This window comes from Leopardus geoffroyi, chromosome E2, assembly GCF_018350155.1.
Source record: "Leopardus geoffroyi isolate Oge1 chromosome E2, O.geoffroyi_Oge1_pat1.0, whole genome shotgun sequence".
Taxonomy (NCBI): domain Eukaryota; kingdom Metazoa; phylum Chordata; class Mammalia; order Carnivora; family Felidae; genus Leopardus; species Leopardus geoffroyi.
The window spans coordinates 10,141,435-10,158,567 of NC_059335.1; the positions used below are offsets into that span (position 1 = coordinate 10,141,435).

At 51.0% G+C, this 17,133-nt stretch overlaps 1 protein-coding gene and 1 long non-coding RNA gene across 10 annotated transcripts in view; one reads left to right on the forward strand and one right to left on the reverse strand.

Moving 5' to 3' along the window:
• Window positions 1–17,133, forward strand: part of ZC3H4 (zinc finger CCCH-type containing 4) — a 44,735-nt gene that overhangs the window by 622 nt on the left and 26,980 nt on the right. For 2 of the 9 annotated variants that reach the window (XM_045441927.1, XM_045441934.1), the window contains exon 1: window positions 879–1,008. In XM_045441927.1, coding sequence (XP_045297883.1) covers window positions 995–1,008 — 14 coding nt within the window. In that variant the 5' untranslated portion in view covers window positions 879–994. The other 7 variants (XM_045441935.1, XM_045441929.1, XM_045441932.1 and 4 more) reach the window with 7 other exon arrangements.
• Window positions 3,436–17,040, reverse strand: LOC123578767. The gene is made up of 2 exons (XR_006702503.1): window positions 12,631–17,040; window positions 3,436–3,670 (listed from the first exon to the last, which is right to left on the reverse strand). It is a non-coding gene; the product is annotated as an uncharacterized LOC123578767 (long non-coding RNA).

Here is a 17,133-nt window from a genome sequence, read left to right on the forward strand (position 1 = left end):
TTCCCCCTCCCACCTCGCCCTTCCTCCTGCCTCAGCCTCTCGGCTCCTCCAGGCCGGGCCGCCATTTTGTGTGAATTTCTGACTGCGGCGGGGGCCGAGCAGCCGGGGCACCTAGGGCGGGCAGACAGACAAGACAGTCGGCCCGTCTCCGCGGCCCGTTTCCTCCCTCCCTAAAATCCTTTTTTTTAACCCCCCTCGCTCGCTCTCCTCTTCTCCCCTCCCCCCTCGCTTGCTCCATTGCGCGCGGCCCGCGCTAATTACACCCAACCACCCACCAGTGTCCGTGTCTCCCGGGTCCCCCACCTCCGGGCCCGCGGGGGAGGTGTGTGTGGGGGCTCTCGCCCCGATGAGGGCCCCGCGCCCGTGAGCGAGTGACCCCAGGGGCGGGCTGCGGAGAAAGGCGGCGAGCGGCCCGCCGAGGCCTAGGCCGCGCGGCCTACGCGGAGGTCGGCGCAGAGGTGATTCCGAAACCGAAAAACTATATACCCATTCCTATCAGGAGCCCTCAGAGCTGAAGTGTGCCCCTCCCGCCACGCCCAAGCAGTCCTTTTTCGTGCATTAACATCCCCTCCCCCCCAAAGGAACTATGGAGGCCGCGCCCGGGACCCCCCCGCCGCCACCATCAGAGTCGCCGCAGCCGCCATCGCCACCGCCGCCATCAACGCCTTCGCCTCCTCCGTGTTCCCCCGACGCCTGCCCGGCCACCCCGCACCTCCTCCACCACCGCCTCCCGCTCCCTGACGACAGGTCAGGCCCCCGGCCCGGCCGGGGCAGCGTCCCCGGGGGAGGAAGAGGAGGAGGAGGAAGGGGGGCGGCCGCCATGTTGGGCCGGGCCGCGGAGGAGGAGGAGGAGGAGGAGGAAGGGCGGGGTCGGTGGGTGTCTCTCGCTCGCTCGCTCTTTCTCGCTTGCTTTCTCTCCTGGCCTCATGCGTTTCCCCCCCCTCGCGGCGCTCGCCCGCTCTCCCTCGCTCTCGCTCTGTCTTTTTTGGGCGCCATGCTGAGGGGAAGGTGAGGAGGCGCCCCCCGGACCCCCGCGCCCGCCCGCCCGCCCTGGGGAGGGGGCGCTGGGGGGGGGGCTGCGGAGGCCCACGGGGGTCCTGGCTGCCCCAGCGCCCGGAGCTGGCAGCCATGGGCCCGCCTGCCCGTCGCCTGGCTTCGGGGAAGGGGATGGGGGAGGGGCTCCCGGACCCTTTTTGGGGGGGGATCTCGAGTAGTAACCCCGCTCTTAGGGACTTGGGAGTTGGGGGTTTCCAGCCCCTGGCAGTATCCTTTCTCCTGGGGGAGGTGTGCCCTGCCCTACTTGGAGAGGTACCCTAGTTTAGGCAGAAAGTGGGGGTTCGTTCAGTTCTAGCTCCATCCTTTTAGTGGGGGGGGGTCCTTTGGGTGGGGGCTCTCGCACTTTTTTTGGCGGGAGGGATTTCCTAGCTATTACCTAGAGGGCAAATTTGGTTGGGGGGGGGAATCTCTAGTTCCTTCGATGGAAGCCCCTTTCTCTTTTGCGGGGAGAAGCCCCCTCCCCGTGTTTTTCCTTGAAGGCAGGGGTCCTCTCGTTTTTCGTAGGTAGGTGATGCGTTTTTGGCGAGGGGGGTGGGGGGGGTGAGGTTTGCTTTCCCTGCCTTGGAGGGGAGAGGAAGTTGGTCTCTTTCTCATGGGGTTCCCTCTTTCGGGCTAAAATGGGGCGCCATCCCTTCCGGGGGAGATAACGATTTTTTTTTTTTTTTAATTTTGTGCTTTTGCAGGGGGTGAAAGGGAGTGCCCCCCTTCCCCTTTTATTAAGTGCGAAATGGGTTTGCCCCACGCCCTTCTCTGGAGGGTGATAAAGGGGCCAGCCTGGCGCGTTTTAGAGCGAGGTTGGGGCCCCTGTTTCCCCTGCTCCAGCAGAGGGTTGGGGTGCAGGGTTTGCCCTCCCTTTCCTGGCGGGGCAGGGGAAGAGGTGTCTAGAGAGTGGATTGGGAAATGGAAGGAGGTTTTCAAGCGGCAGGAAAGGCAGTCTGAGAAGGAGTGGGGGTGGGGAGGGGAAAAGATCGAGCTGGACAGATGGCTGCCCCATAGCAGCCCGGGCTGGGGAGTCGCGGGAGGACCCTCCCCTAGATTGGGGTCTTAGCGAGGGCTTCCTTGCCAGGCACCACGGCCCCTTCTCCCCACTGCCACCTCCCCTTTTCCCTTTCTCCTTCACAGACCATACTTTGCCTTTTAAAAGAAATGCCACCCACATTCAGAGACACAAGTGCAGCAGTTTGGTGAGCTTTTACAAAAAAATTTTTTTTTGGTTTTTTTTTTTTTGTTTTGTTTTTGTTTTCTGTTTTGTTCTAATTAAATGTATCGTCCTGGGAATCGCAGCCCATCGCAGCCTGACTCCAGTTCAAGGAAATAAACAGATTAGCAAAGGTCTGTGCGCTAAGCCCACGTTGGGCTTCCGGGCCCCCTCTTGGGGGCAGGTGCATTACTCAAAGGTGCTTACACGCTTTATTCGACCTCTAAGGAGTTCTCTTATGTCAGAAGTGTATGTCTTACAATGGGTTGGGATGGTAAGTAGCCTCTTTTATTGAGTAATTCAATTATCTCCCTCTTTTTGTCCCTTTCCTGCCTGCCTTCCTCCTGCCTTTAGACCAAAGTGATGCTTGAGTGAATTGATATGTTCGAATCAGGATTCTAACCCAGTTTTGAGCCCTTTTAGACTTGCACATCCTTTCGATCTTTAATTTTTTTTTAATTTGTCGTACACAGTTTTGTCAAAAAAAAAAAAAAAAGAGCGTTACTGTAACATGACAAAAACTTATGTAAAAGGCCCATATGTTTTCAAGCCCTTGGTATCCCTCTGTCCCTATCAGTCCATTGCTTTGTCTCCAGCCTTCATCTTTGAAGAAAGTGGACACTTCAGAGGTCCATTTCTAGGAGACGAGGTTAAAACTGGATTTGGCTTATGATCCCTGTATTTGAGTTAATGTGCTCCCTCCCTCCCCCCCCGCCCCTCCCCCCTCCCCAAAAGATTGTGGTTCAAGTAGATCCAATTTTCTCATTTTACTCCAATGTCTCTTATGGTGATGGACGTTTAAATTAAGCAAGTCATTTGTAAAGTACTGTTTAAGCACCAAATCTGTAAAGTGTCAACCCCCAGTCTCCTCTCCCCGTCTCCACTGTTGTTCCCTTTGTTCGAAAGCACATGCCTGACCGTGAAAAGTTGATGCAAACGTGTTACATGCCCAGTCATGGTGGAGAGAACACTTCCTCCGGCCCCCAGTCCTCCCTCTCCTACACATACAAGGAAAAAAACGGCAACAGAAATGACTTGCAGAACCAAACACTTGTACTTCCGATGTGTTTTACAAGCATAAGTTCCGTTAAAAGACAAAACACGTTGAAGTTCCATTTTCCCTCTTGGCCCCAGTTTTGGTCCCTGATGTACTTTGGTCGAGAAAACTTTTTAACACACGGCCCTTTTCCCCTCTGAAAGATCCTGTTTACCTTTTTTTTTTTTTTTTTTTTCCCATTCTTAGGGGGAAAAAAAAAGTTCACTTACGTTGGGATAAGGAAATGTTAACTGCAGTTCAGTGGGCCATTTGTCTTAGTCTTCCTCTCCAAATACTCACAACGTAACTGCTGTGAAGTGGTGATGTTAGGTATGTAAAATCAGTTGTGGGAGGAAGAAGTGTCCACACTGTACAATATCCTGCAAAAAAAAAAAAAAAAAAAAAAAGTCTCAAGCACGAACTGAACACACTCTCTCCAGTGCGCAGGGTCAGCCGAAAATGAACGGCCTTTATTTGAAGTTTTCCATCCTTGGTGAAATTCCTTCTCCAGGAGCCAGATTCAGCAACTGGCTGCTCACAGACGAACTTTCCAAGTTTCGAGGGCAACTGAGTTGTAGAAGGATGCTTGTTTAACTTGACTTGAAATGTTAAGGAAATGGGATTTCGTTTGTAAGTGAACATTGTAGCAATCATTCAATGAATTCAAAAGTATCTCCCCAAACACTTAAAAAGGACTCAGGCGTAGCAACACAAGGGTTTGGTTTGGTTTTGTTTTTTTTTTTTTCCCCCGTTCTCGAAGGAATCTCATCCATGAAAACCAAGAAGCCCCAGTAATTATGTCAAACTGTATTTCCATAGTCTTTGTTTTTGAAATGTCACAGTACTGCCTTTTTTTTTTAACCCCCCCAAACTGATGTACCAATGCTAGTTAAAATTCAAATTAATGGATGTTGCAAAAAAAGAAAAAGGGTGTCACTCAGAATCCCTGATTTAACAGCAACTCTTAGACGCTTGCAATCTTTAAAATTGTTATATTCTCTGGGGAGAGGTTTAATCTGAAACCAAATACAAATCTCCCAGTAGAAGTACAACCAATTGTAGCCATGAAAATACCGGTATTCCGCTCATGAAACCCCTTTATGTTTTATTCTTAAATGTGTTCTTCAGAAGAAAAAGATGATTCCCCAAAAGGGCTTTTCTCATTCACGGTCTGTCCTGTCTCCCAGATAGGGTTTCGATTTGCTCAAGTTTTTGAGTTGTTGACAAGCCAGGATTTGTCAGTACAGCAAAGACACTCCTATGGCTTTTGCTTAGCCAGGAAGGCTCATCCCAAGTGGAAAACTGCTTTGCGCCTGTGGAACTGAAGGCTTTCCCAGCTGTTGACTCCCTGGCAAGCTAGAGATGAATGGTCGACTCCGAGTTTGTTTCCATCCAGTTGAATGTAGACAGTTTCCTATTAAGCCGGTTTAGTGATTTGTCCTTTATTATTTATTTATTTTAACGTTCTGTTTATTTTTGAGAGAGAGACAGAGTGTGCGAGCAGGGCAGGTACAGAGAGAGTGGAGGACAGAGGATCCGAAGCGGGCTCTGTGCTGACAGCAGAGAGCCCAATACGGGCTCCAACCCGTGAGCCGTGAGATCATGACCTGAGCCAGAGTCAGATGCTCAACGGACTGAGCCACCCAGGTGCCCTGTAATGTATCCATTAATAATTCCTCCACCTCCGCTCTTTTCAATCTTTTCTCTTCCCTGATAGGGGAGGAATGGATGTCTCCCTGTTGCCTTACCCATTGTTCCCTTCCGTTAACGTCGTCGTGGCTATTGAGGCCCGAGGACCGTCTCGTAGAAGCCAGATCCAGTTACAGCAAATACCTGGATGGTGAAAGTCGCTAATTATTCCCAAGCCTCCGGGGATAGCTTCAGGTCAAACCATATTCCGGAGAACCCAATTTTGGTCCCTGTGGACAGAATGTGCTAGAACCAGAGTGACTGTTTCAGACCCAGGGTGGGAAGTTGAGTGACAATAATTCGGAGCAGAGAGTAAGTGAAATGGCTGAGTTTCTAAGCAGGCAAGGTGCTTGCCTTTACCTTGGCAACATAGCCCCTAACACAATAGGAGAAAAGAGGCCGGTCTCTGAGGTTCCTGGTAGTTGGTATTTAATAGGTCGATTCAGGCATCTGTGTAAGCGCAGTCGGCTCATCGGAGGCAGGAATCAGAATAAATGATTCGAGGCCGGTTTCATAATTAACACCTAATGGAAAGAGAGGAGCAAGCTGCTTGTTCGGGTGGCTGATGATGTGCTTTTGGTTAAGGTAAAACCGGGGCTGTATGTTTGGAGCCAGGTTTCATTCATGGATTTGGCTCTCCAAATTTATCGGCCTCGTCTTTGCCGCGGAACTGTTCTAGTTTTGGTAGTTAATGAAGATGGAGTCTGGAAAGGCTGCACAGGGTTTTTTTCTTTTTCTTTTTCTTTCTTTCTTTTTTTTTTTTAGCTTTGTAACGAAAGGAGATTACACGGGCAGTTTTAAAATTTCTGACTTGATCAGTTGATGGCAGTTTGAAGACGTGGCCCCCTCGGTTGGTGTGGACTTAGTCGCATCCCACAATCATCATTCCGATAGAATGCTTTTTTGTTCCCATACTGGATATCTACCGGGAGCATAGTTTGCTTCTCTTGGCCAAATTGCTCAGGAGGGAGAATCTCTCTCGTATTTTTTTTTTTTTTTCCCTCCTTGTGTATTTTTTTTTTTTTTTTTTTTTGGTGAATTTGTATCTGTGTGAATTGGTGACTCAGCTCCCTGTGTGTAAGGCAAGTGTTGACATCTTTTGAACATTGGAGGTGGCTACGGGATAGGAAGGAACAGTGTGGGCCCTGGAAGCAGATAAGATTGTGTCCAGGCCTGGCCATCCCTGCAGTGGGCACTGAGGCTAATGCTCTTTTCTCAGGGTCATTGCGGTCAAGTGGGCATGTAACCGGACACGCACACGATGCCTAGCATTTGGCAAATCTTGGTTTCTTTATCTTCTTGCTGTCTCTACTGCAGAAAAATTCTAAATCGAATGCATAGCCTGGTATGTAAGCAGAAGAAAGAACATCTGTGGTTTGTTTCTTTTAAATGTTTTTATTTATTTTTGAAGGAGAGAGAGAGAGAGAGAGAGCATGAGCAGGGGAGGAACAGAGAGAGGGGGAGAACACAGAATCCGAAGCAGGCTCCAGGCTCTAAGCTGTCAGCACAGAGCCCGATGCGGGGTTCGAACTCCCAAACTGTGAGATCATGACCTGAGCTGGAGTCAGACGCTTAACCGACTGAGCCACCCAGGTGCCCCAGAGCAACTGTGTTTTTCAGGCAAGTCCGTTTCTCTTCACCCCTTAGGTTCCTGGCCAGCTTATTTAATTTTGAGCACCAGATTGGGGTTGAAACTAAGTGGAAGCCATCTTAAGGCCTTTCTGGCTTGCTCAAGGTCCTTGTTATAGATGCTGGGACGGTCTCGGCGGCTTGAGCTTATGCTGACGTCCTGCCTGCGTTCGTCTTTGGCGATTAGGGTTTGAGCCTTCCTGCCACCTCAGTGGGCCTCCTGAGAACTGAGAAAGTGGGGCTGGAGCACCCCAACCCGCTGCTGACTGGTCTCGTCACCTCAAGCAAGTCCTTTACCCCCTCTAGAATCTCTGACAGACGAGCAAGTCCCGTCCCAGCTCCCAAGATTCTCCTCGCCCCTTGGGAGTTTGGCTGAGTCAGTAAAGGTTTTTGTTCATTCAGCAGTCAGGCCCGTACCGTGCTTTGCTTGGAGCAGAAAAGTTTTCAGGGTGTGCAAGGAGCTCTTCTCTCTGGAGGACTTTATTTAGATTTGAGCTAAGCTTGTTCCTACCTTTGCCCGGCCTCAAATTTCCTTCCCATGTCTGACACCTGCAGCTTCCGGCCACCATAGGGGTTGCTGCTGCTGTGGCAGCTCTGGAGACCCAACTGCAAAGGGGGTGCCTTAAAAATGAATTGCGAGGTTAGGCTGAGTGGTTAGATTCCAGGTGGATCTGTCAGTCAGCTGAGCACCTGGTTTCTTTGTCCCTGTTGTCTCTGTCCGATGGTCCCCAGAAACCATGAACTCCTAGAAGTTTAAAGCTTAGTACCGCGTGGATTCCGTCTGTTCCCTTTAAACCTGTCTTGATCCTCTTCTGGTAGAGGGATGGTGGGGAGTGGTGGACGGCGTGGACGTGGGGGTCAGGCCGACTGTATGTGACCTGTGAGTCATTGACTGCTGGTCTCCCCAAAGGTGTGACAGTGCCTCGTGTGAAGGTCAAAGATTACCTCCCTGGGACCTGCTGAGTGCTTCCCATGTGCTAGCTCGCCGCAGGCCTGCGCTGAGAATTTGAAACAAATGAAGTCACTTGTCCAAGGTCACAGAGCTGGGTGTGGAGGCAGAGGTAGAACCCCGGGCCCAAGCCCCGTACCTATATGCTGTCATGGGGCCGATACGATGTTTTCAAACTGCAGTGTGCAGCCATTAGCAGGATATGAAGTCCCATTTATTGATTTGTCTCCTGCATTTGAAAAACAAAGGAATGAAAGAGGGTAGAAAAAGCAGAGTACAGTGGAGTTTAAGAGCCACTTTGTAAAACTTCAGAGAAACATATAAAGGAGGTGTGGGTCAAGGTCAAAGCTGAAAAGCTGCTGGGAGGACGGGTGGACAGTCTGTGGCTCTACAAGATCCAAGCCTGCCCACTTGGCTTTTTTTTTTTCTCCCCGCTAAGTAAAGTTTTATTGGAACGTAGCCACGCCCATTAACTTATAAGGTCAGTGCTGCTTCTGCACTAAACCTCAGAGTTGCCATAAAGGTACAGAGAACTGTACGGCCTGCAAAGCCTACGGTATTTATTCTTGGGCCCTTTAAAAAAAATTTTTTTTTTATTTAGGTAATCTCTACCTCGAACGTGGGGTTTGAACTCAGTGACCCCAAGATCAACAGTTGTATGCTCTTCTGGCTGAGCCAGCCAGGCACCCCCACATTTTGGGCCCTTAAAGAAGAAGGTGGCTGGTCCCTACCTGCACAGGAGCCATTGTTGTCTTTGTTGTGGCAGGGGTGGTGGGAGAGAATGGAAGGGAAGCACAGGCATTCCCTTAAAAGTTGGCCCCAAAGACGCCTGGCTGGCTGTCAGTAGAGCGTGCAACTCTTGATCTCAGGGTGATGAATTCCATCCCTACTTTGAGTGTAGAGAATACTTTAAAAAAAAAAAAAAGGGGGGGGGGGCGTCTGGGTGGCTCAGTCGGTTGAGCGTCCAACTTCGACTCAGGTCACGATCTCGCGGTCCGTGAGTTCGAGCCCCGTGTCGGGCTCTGAGCTGACGGCTCGGAGCCTGGAGCCTGCTTCCGATTCTGTGTCTCCCTCTCTCTCTGCCCCTCCCCCGTTCATGCTTGTCTCTCTCTGTCTCAAAAATAAATAAACGTTAGGGGCGCCTGGGTGGCGCAGTCGGTTAAGCGTCCGACTTCAGCCAGGTCACGATCTCGCGGTCCGTGAGTTCGAGCCCCGCATCAGGCTCGGGGCTGATGGCTCAGAGCCTGGAGCCTATTTCCGATTCTGTGTCTCCCTCTCTCTCTGCCCCTCCCCCGTTCATGCTCTGTCTCTCTCTGTCCCAAAAATAAATAAACGTTGAAAAAAAATAAATAAGTAAATAAACGTTAAAAAAAATTAAAAAAAAAAAAAGTTGGCCTCAGAGAGTGGGGACCCTCCGTGACCTGGTGCAGCTCCATCAGCCCATTGTTTCACTCCTTCCAGTACATGTAGAGGCCCAAGCTTGGGCTTTTGAACCTTTAAGTCAAAGAGATTTTCATTCGGAAGTAACGGGAGACTTCTTGAAGCCAGCGGGGAAGTGGATTGCAGCTAACACGTCCCTGTTAGGGCCCAACCCAAGGGAGCTGGGCCCAGACATGAGTGTCACTTGGCTAAATGTCCGTTGCAGGTGGCTTGGGTTATTGCCCTCCTCATTTTCCTAACAGACACCAGGGCTTAGGTTTCCTTGGGATTTCAGGCCCTGCCATTGCATGGAAAGCCAGAGCAGTCCCGGGAACCATAGCTTCTTGCCAAGGGAGGTGGGCCGCATCCCTGGGGGGTGCTGACTGGTGGCCCCTTTCACGTCAGTTGATGCATCACGTACGGGTTTTTGTCACTCTCTGGCCTATCAGGAAGCCCTTGATAGACACTCGGTGAATGAGTTTTTAAATGGATTTTTTTTTTTCAACGTTTATTTATTTTTGGGACAGAGAGAGACAGAGCATGAACGGGGGAGGGGCAGAGAGAGAGGGAGACACAGAATCGGAAACAGGCTCCAGGCTCCGAGCCATCAGCCCAGAGCCCGACGCGGGGCTCGAACTCACGGACCGCGAGATCGTGACCTGGCTGAAGTCGGACGCTTAACCGACTGCGCCACCCAGGCGCCCCATGAGTTTTTGATTAAAGACAACCCCTCGATTACCTCATTGGAGTTTTAGGTAACCCACGTTATTGCCTGTGAAAATAGTCCCGTGTCTGTGTTGACGAAACTGAGCAAGAGGGTATGGAGAGCTGAGGTCGATGCTGGGTTTGTGTAGAACATGTCACAAGTGCTGCCCCCAGTCTGAACCTGGCCCTGTGCTGAACCCTTGGAAACTCAGGTGACCGCCAGCCTCTTCTCTGTCCTCCAGGAGCCCACAGTTGAAGTTAGCAAAGAGTTGAATACAGATAATTGCAGTTCTGTTTTTTTTTTTCTTCTTTTTTTTAAGTTTATTTATTTATTTTGAGAGAGAATCTCAAGCAGGCACAGAGCCCCATGTGGGGCTCAGACTCACAAACCATGAGATCATGACTCGGGCCAAAACCAAAAGTCAGACGCTTGCCTGACTGCGCCACCCAGGCACCCCCAGATAATTGCAGTTCTTAAGGAAATTCTTTGGTGGTGTGTGAGCAAGAAATCCTAGTAATCCTAGGCTAGGTTTTTTTTTAAGACGAAAATGTTAATATATTCTTTGTCTTAGTTGAATGTATGTTGAATGGAACCAAACCTATTTCCTCTGAAAAGATTCCAGACGAGCAAGAGGCTTGGTTCACAAGTTAAGTGATTTGATTTTCCTTTCTGGAATAATAGAAATTGGTCCTCCTTGGATGAGAACCAGCATCCTTCCAGCTGTCTGAAGCCTTGGTTGGCATGAGAAGGTGGTTAAGAAACTCTGTTGCTGAGAAACAGACTTCAGAGGTTCATCTGACAGGAGGAACTGGGATCAGATGGATGCCTTTACCAAGAACAGGAGCTGTGAGGCGCCCGGTGGCTCAGTCGGTTAAGCATCTAGCTCTCGATTTCGGCTCAGGTTGCGATGTAGAGGTTCGTGGGTTCGAGCCTGGGCTGTGCACTGACAGCAGGGAACCTGCTTGGGGGTGTCTGTCTGTCTCTCTCTCCTCCTTCCCTCCACACCCCCCCCCCCCCCCACTCTCGAGTGCTGGCTTTCTCGCTCTCTAAATAAATAAATAAACACTAAAAAAAACCAGGAGCAGCGTTCAGAGTGAGTGGGAGTGAAAAAGTAGCTGTTCAGGCGAAGGAAATGACACCGGACTCCGTGAGACTCTAGTAAAGAGGCCAGGTTTTTTCTCGATCAGCTTGTTTGAAGCTCTGCAGAAACGCTCTGCCTGAGGGGTTTGTGTGCTTGGACAAAGCCTGGCGTGGATGCCGCACACCCCGGGATGAAGTGTTCCTGCTGGTGTTGCACGGCTTTGGAATTTCCTTCCCTTGGAATGATTCCCGTTGCTCTCTGTCCATCTGGGGAGAAGACCCTTTCCTTGGGGTTTTTCCAGGATTCTTTGGGCCTTTCTGTGCAAAAGTCTTTGGTGAGATTTTTGAACGTCTCATTTCCCTTTATTTGATCTTGGAAGGACTGTATTTGCCTCGTGTCTTTGCTTGAGGATAGTTTTTCCTCCTAGGCATTTGTTCTGGGCCAGGGTAGTGCTAAGCACGTGATTGACCACGGTCTCAGGAAATTCTTCCCAAGAGGATTCGGTCCTTCTCACAGGTTCTGTTTCTGTCTTCACCTCACAGTTGAAACCCGGACACAGACCTCGCCCGATGTCTTAATACCTCGCTGTGGTGTTTCTTGGAATGCTGTTTCCTTTGGTCGGTTTTCTGTACATCTGTCTTCTTTTTGCCAGCGCCGTTATAAATTTCGGGGAGGGGTTTTGGCGGTTGGCCTGTTGAGTTAATTATTCTCTTCCAGATGATTTCTAATTCTCCAGGGTCGAGGTTGAGAGTTGGGCCTGGAGTCAGAGAATCCAGGACTCGTTCCAGTTTTGCTCTGTGCTGTGACCTTGTAGGCAAATATCTTCTCCTCCCTGAGCCTCTGCGAAATGGGGGTACCGATGACTCACGACCAGCGTGGGTCTGCTACCGCGTCTCAGTGAGAGATGAGTGGATGGGAACTCAGCAGTCTGGTGCCTGGCATGGAAGTCGGCTGCTACAGGATGTTTGTAACGAGTACTTCTCGCTGCTTTCAGTGTATAAGACGCTGAGGTATCCTGGCAGGTTTTGTCGTTGAGGAAATCAGGGCCGAGAGGTAAGGCCCTCATGGGGGTGATGGAGCCCCCCCCCCCTCCCCAACCCCAGACTCCAGCTCTCTGCCTTCCTTGATAACTTCTCCTCAACTTGTTGAGGCGGTCCCCACTCAGGGCATCTTTTTTTCTTTAACTTATGGAAATTTTCTAGCATTTTCGTTAGAAGAGAAAAGCCATCATCTACACATCACCTGGTTTCACAGTTATCTACATTTTGCCAATTTTGGTTCATCTCACTACATCCCCCATCTGCCTTGCATATTTTTTTTAATGTTTGTTTATTTTTGAGAGAGAGAGAGAGAGAGAGCACGTGTGCGTGCAGGTGGGGGAGGGGCAGAGAGGGAGACAACAGAATCCAAAGCAGACTCTAGGCTCTGAGCTGTCAGCACAGATCCTGACGTGGGGCTTGAACCCATGAACCACAAGATATGACCTGAGCTGAAGTCAGATGAGTAACTGACTGAGCCACCCAGGCGCCCCTGCCTTGTGTATTTTAAAGCAGATCCCAGATTTCACGTCATTGACCTGCAGATTCTTTAGTGCATATCTGTAACTTGGAGATTTTTAAAAATTATTATATTTATTTACTTATTTGTTTATTTCTTTTAAAGTAGGCTTCACGCTCAGTGCGGAGCGCAACACAGGGCTTGAACTCAAGACCCTGAAATCAAGACCTGAGCTGAGATCAAGAGTCCGGTGCTTAGCTGACTGAGCCACCGAGGCACCCCAACGATTTTTTTTTTTTTTTTAAACGTAACCGCAAAGCTATAATCCTATGTAACAAAATGGACAGTAGCTACTTAATATTTCAAATACCCATTCCAAGTGCAGATTTCTCCATTTCCATTGGAGAAATTGACTTCTGGCTGTAGGTGCGTTCCCATCCGGGTCTCAGCACCGGACCGTCTCTTCTGCTCACGTTGAAGTGAGGGGTTCGGGGTGCTGGCGATCGGGCTTCTCGTGTCCCATGGTTGGTTTGCGCTTGGCTGCTCGGGTGGGGTGTTGTCTGTTACGTGGGCACGTTACCATGGAGGTGGCGCGACGTCACAGTCTGTTGTGACACCACGTGAGAATGTTGAGGGGAAGGGAGACATAGAGCCCATTTGCTCTTGAGTTCTGGTCGATAAACCTAGGTAGTAAGGACACTGAAAACCATGTGCGAGACCCAGAGGTTTATTTCAAGAATTTCCTGCCTCTGAAAATCCCTCAGTGAGGTGCCCCCCACCCCCCGAGTCTCCTTCACCTCGTCGGAAAGCGAGGGAAAGCCTCTGTGCCTTCGCTCCCAGTAAACAGCTGTCCCACACGGTCGGATTTGGGGACTTCGGCAGTTGGGCCTGTCATTAACCATTTGAAGAGGCAGAGCCTCCCCGTAATTTTTGTAGTTTTGTCCCCAGTTAATGGGTCATTCCGAGCCTACCCAGGCAATTTGTTGAGCGTTTGGGCAGTTAATGGTCATAACCCTGACCTTCCCATTAACCTAGCCGCCTCTTGTCAAGGGCTCTCATGATCTTCAGGTAACAGCCACTGCTCCCATGAGCGTCCACCTTTTGGGTTTTTTTGCCCCCACCCCCTTCTCTTTTTTTGCAAACCAGATCGATCCACAAACCCGGGCCCCTTTCAGTTTCCTTCCAGCTCTCTCGTCTAGAGAATTTCCATGTCGGGAAGCTTTGTTTTTTTAAGGGGCCTTTGTCCCTTCTTCCTGGGGCTCAGCTCTCCCTGTGCCTTTCCCTCCTGGTCACCCACTCGGTTACTTCCTCTTACCAGCTAGACTAGAGCAGAGGAAGGGGACGTGTTGATGTGTCAGTTTTGTCAGGGTTTGTCGGGAGAGGATAGCGCGTACTCAGTCCGGCCAAGTGTAGCGGGAACTTGTTGGCCAGCGGTCAGCAGCGACCCTCAAGGGGAGTTGGCTGAAGCTTCTCCGTACAGAAAGTGCTTCCTGATGAGCACTCCAGCCGGTTTAGGGTTATCCTTAAATCTGGTAGCTGCTTTTTGTCTGGTACTTTGTGCCTTTCTCACGTCAAGGGCTTTATCCACATTAATCTCATTTAACCTTAACAACCCTGGTAGGTACTACAGTAACCCCATTCCACAGGTGAGAAAACCAAGGCGCTAAGTTAGCGTACCAAGAGCGTAAGAAGCGGAGCTGGTGGTTGGTCACTTGGCCTGCAGAAAGCGGCCCCGTGCCCCACCCCGCCAGCCTGCTTTGAAGCCATGAGATTTCTTGACTGCGTGCTGTTTTTGCCAAGCCCTTGGTGTGTGCTGAATTCAGCATGCTCCTGTGCCCTGTGGAGTGGCCAAATAGGCATTCCTTAGAATGGGCACCCAGATCTAGTCTTTGACCCGAGAGGGAGGAGCTGGCTGTCACCAGCTCTGTGAGTGGGAATTTAAATGCCCTGGAAGCTTAGTGCAGGAGGCACGAGACAGATCTGACCCTCGGCAAGCCGGTGGCTTCTTCCCGTTCCCTCCTGGACACCCGTTCCAAGTCAGTCCCCCAGCTTGGTCGGTTGCCTGTCCCCGATGGCCCCGGCGGGCCGACCCTGGCGCGGCCATCCTGGGACATTGCCAGTCCGGGCTCTGGGAATAAGGTCGTCCCTGCTCAGGCTGACGCCTCAGGCTTTCTCCTGCTTACTGGTCTCAAGAGGGCTTGGCAGGTCTAGATTGAAATGATTAGCGCAGTGGGGCTTCCCCCACTTTTCTTGAGGGATTATGTCACAGTCTATTAGGCAAGCTCCCTCGGTATTTAATCCCACTCTGACATGGGCTTTGCTGGCAGTCTTTGAGGTGGCACCACTGGAGCCTGGCTGCTGTTCCTGGAGCCTGCTTTTGTGCCGGCGTGTCAGTGGTCCCCGGGGATTTCTGCCCCTGTCCCGGCTGGTTCGGTTTTCTTGGTTTTTGTTCTTTCCCCTTATAAGGAAGACAGACCCCGTGTTCATACAGAAGTTAAGCTGGGAATTTCTTGTGTTATCAGAGGGCACCCCTCAGGTGACCAGAGGTTAGCCCAGGGCTCCGAGAAGTTTCAGAGCACAGCATGGCCAGATGACACTGAGGACGCACAGTGGGCACTGGAGGGTCACCGGCCTGGTGTCCCTTGCAGTCTCCCATTTTCCCTTCGTAAGTCGCCAGCAGGTTTTTTGTTTCTGTTTTTTAAATACTGTTTGTCAGTTTTCCCCAAGTCCGTGTAAAGAAACAAAGTTCTAAGTATTCATGACCCATTTAGTAAAAAGTTGCGGGGTAGATTCTCACTGAGCCCAGATATCCCGGAGGTGTTCATACAGGTAACGCAGAGCCCCTCTTTGGCTGAAAGTCTTTGGAGGGTGGATTTGAACACTGTGCTTCCTTGCTTTGGGAAGTCCTTCGGCATGAAAGGGCTTTCTTCAGGGATCATTCTTTTTTTTTTTTTTTTTTTTTTTTAAGTTTATTTATTTTGAGAGAGTATGTGTACGAGTGGGGGAAGAGCAGAGAGAGGGAGAGAGAGAATCCCAAGCAGTCTCTGTGCTGTCAGCACAGGGCCCGATGCTGGGCTTGAACTCCCAAACCATGAGATGAAGTTGGACACTTAACCGAAGGAGCCACCCAAGTGCCCCCTAGGAATCTTTCTTGATGGTGGTGAGGACTTTGGAGTCGCTCGGGTGGTCTTTGTAGCCAGCCCCCAGGTGTTAGGTGTAGACCCGGCCCACGTATTCAAGCAAGCTGGCTTGTGGGTGCGGGACAAGGATGGAGCCTGACCCTGACCCTGGGCAAGACCTTGGCCTGCCCTGTCATGCTGTGGGCGGAGGTAAGGGAGTGTCTGCAATGTCTGCCCTTCACAAGTCCCGTCACCTGTCCTCCCTTTGCGATCCACCTGCCTGAGAGGAGAGTGTTCAAAGCGTCTTGCCATCCCTTCCACTCTGATAGGCTTCTTCTGGCTCCATGAGGGTCTTTTGCTCTGGGAGCCTTATTTTCTTTCATCAGGGCTTCTGGGAGCCCGGGCCCTTCTTGTCTTCCTGTGTCCCCTCCGTCCCCACCTGCCCGGAGATTCTGGCCGCTTTTCCAACATGTCCCTCTGAGCTTTTTCCTTTCCAGACTGTTGGTTAAGAGTGATGCGCTTTTTAGCTTTTCTTCATGAAGTACGGGCCTCCATCCCCGCCAACCTCGGTTTGTCTCTGGGCCTTCCTCAGCTCCATTTTGTCTGTCTGTCTCCCTGTGTTTCTCCTGAGGTGTGGCAAACTGGTCTGCCCACGGTGTTCCCAGCAGGGAGGGTCCTGTTTGCTGCGGGAACCACACCCTGGCATCCGCCGTGTTTCCAGGCAGCAGGGAGCCTGCCCTGCTCCCTCCGGCTGGAGAGCTCGCTGAAACCAGTTTCCCCAGTCGGGTGGCACTTTTACTGTGGGCAAGGCCACTCCAGCCGAGGCAGCTTCGTCCCACACCCCGTGGGCCGCACCCAAGCCCAAGCCGGAAGGTGCCTCACTTGTCAGGAATGCCGGCTCCTCCCCGCTTTACTCTGCATCGTTCTGCGGGGCTTCCCCCCACCCTGGCGATTTGCAAGGAGACAACCCGAGACGCACGTCGGTCACCTCCCTGACTTGTTTCCTTTGAAACATCTGAACAAATTTTGTGTCCCGCGTTGTGTGTGAGAGAGCTGCCCTTGACCTCTGCCGGGCTGTCCGTGGGGTTGGGGCCGCTTAGGTTTTAAGCTGACCTGACCGCTTTGAATGGGGAATGAGAATTAAGAGAGGCTCCTTGACATTTGGGGAGCAGCGCCACCCGGGCGGACAAAGGGGGTTGCGTGAGTGAAAGGACGCGAAGGACTCTTGGAGCATCACCACTGTGGTGTTTCTCTACAAAGCCCCGTAGAACCTGCGGGGGCTCTGGGGGCAGGCTTGTTCCCACTCTGACCCCGGACCCGTCTGGGCAGCAAGGTCTTTTCTGCCTGGATTAGATCCTTTCATGGTTAGCCTTTCGGATCCTGGGTTCATTATGCCCCTGTTTATGTTCTCTTCGTTCTCTTCTGGGGTCCTAGTTAATGGAGAAGAAAGGAATTTTTTCTCTTCTCACACACGCTCTTCCATGGTCACGCATGAGGAACTGTGGGAGCTTTTAGAAAAGATGTGCGGAATTTATTTTATTTTTATTTTTTAAACCAACTCCTGTACTTGTGACAACTGTCTCTGTGGGTTTGGCCAAAAACTGGATTCTTTTTCCAGTTGCTTTCCTTCTTAACCCTATTTATCCCCTTCCCTCCTCCCCACCCTGTAGATATTTAGAATGTTCTGTGGGCAGCGACTGTCATGTTTGGAGAGTGCTTTTATTTTTGAAAGTACTAGGGATGGGGGTGATGTG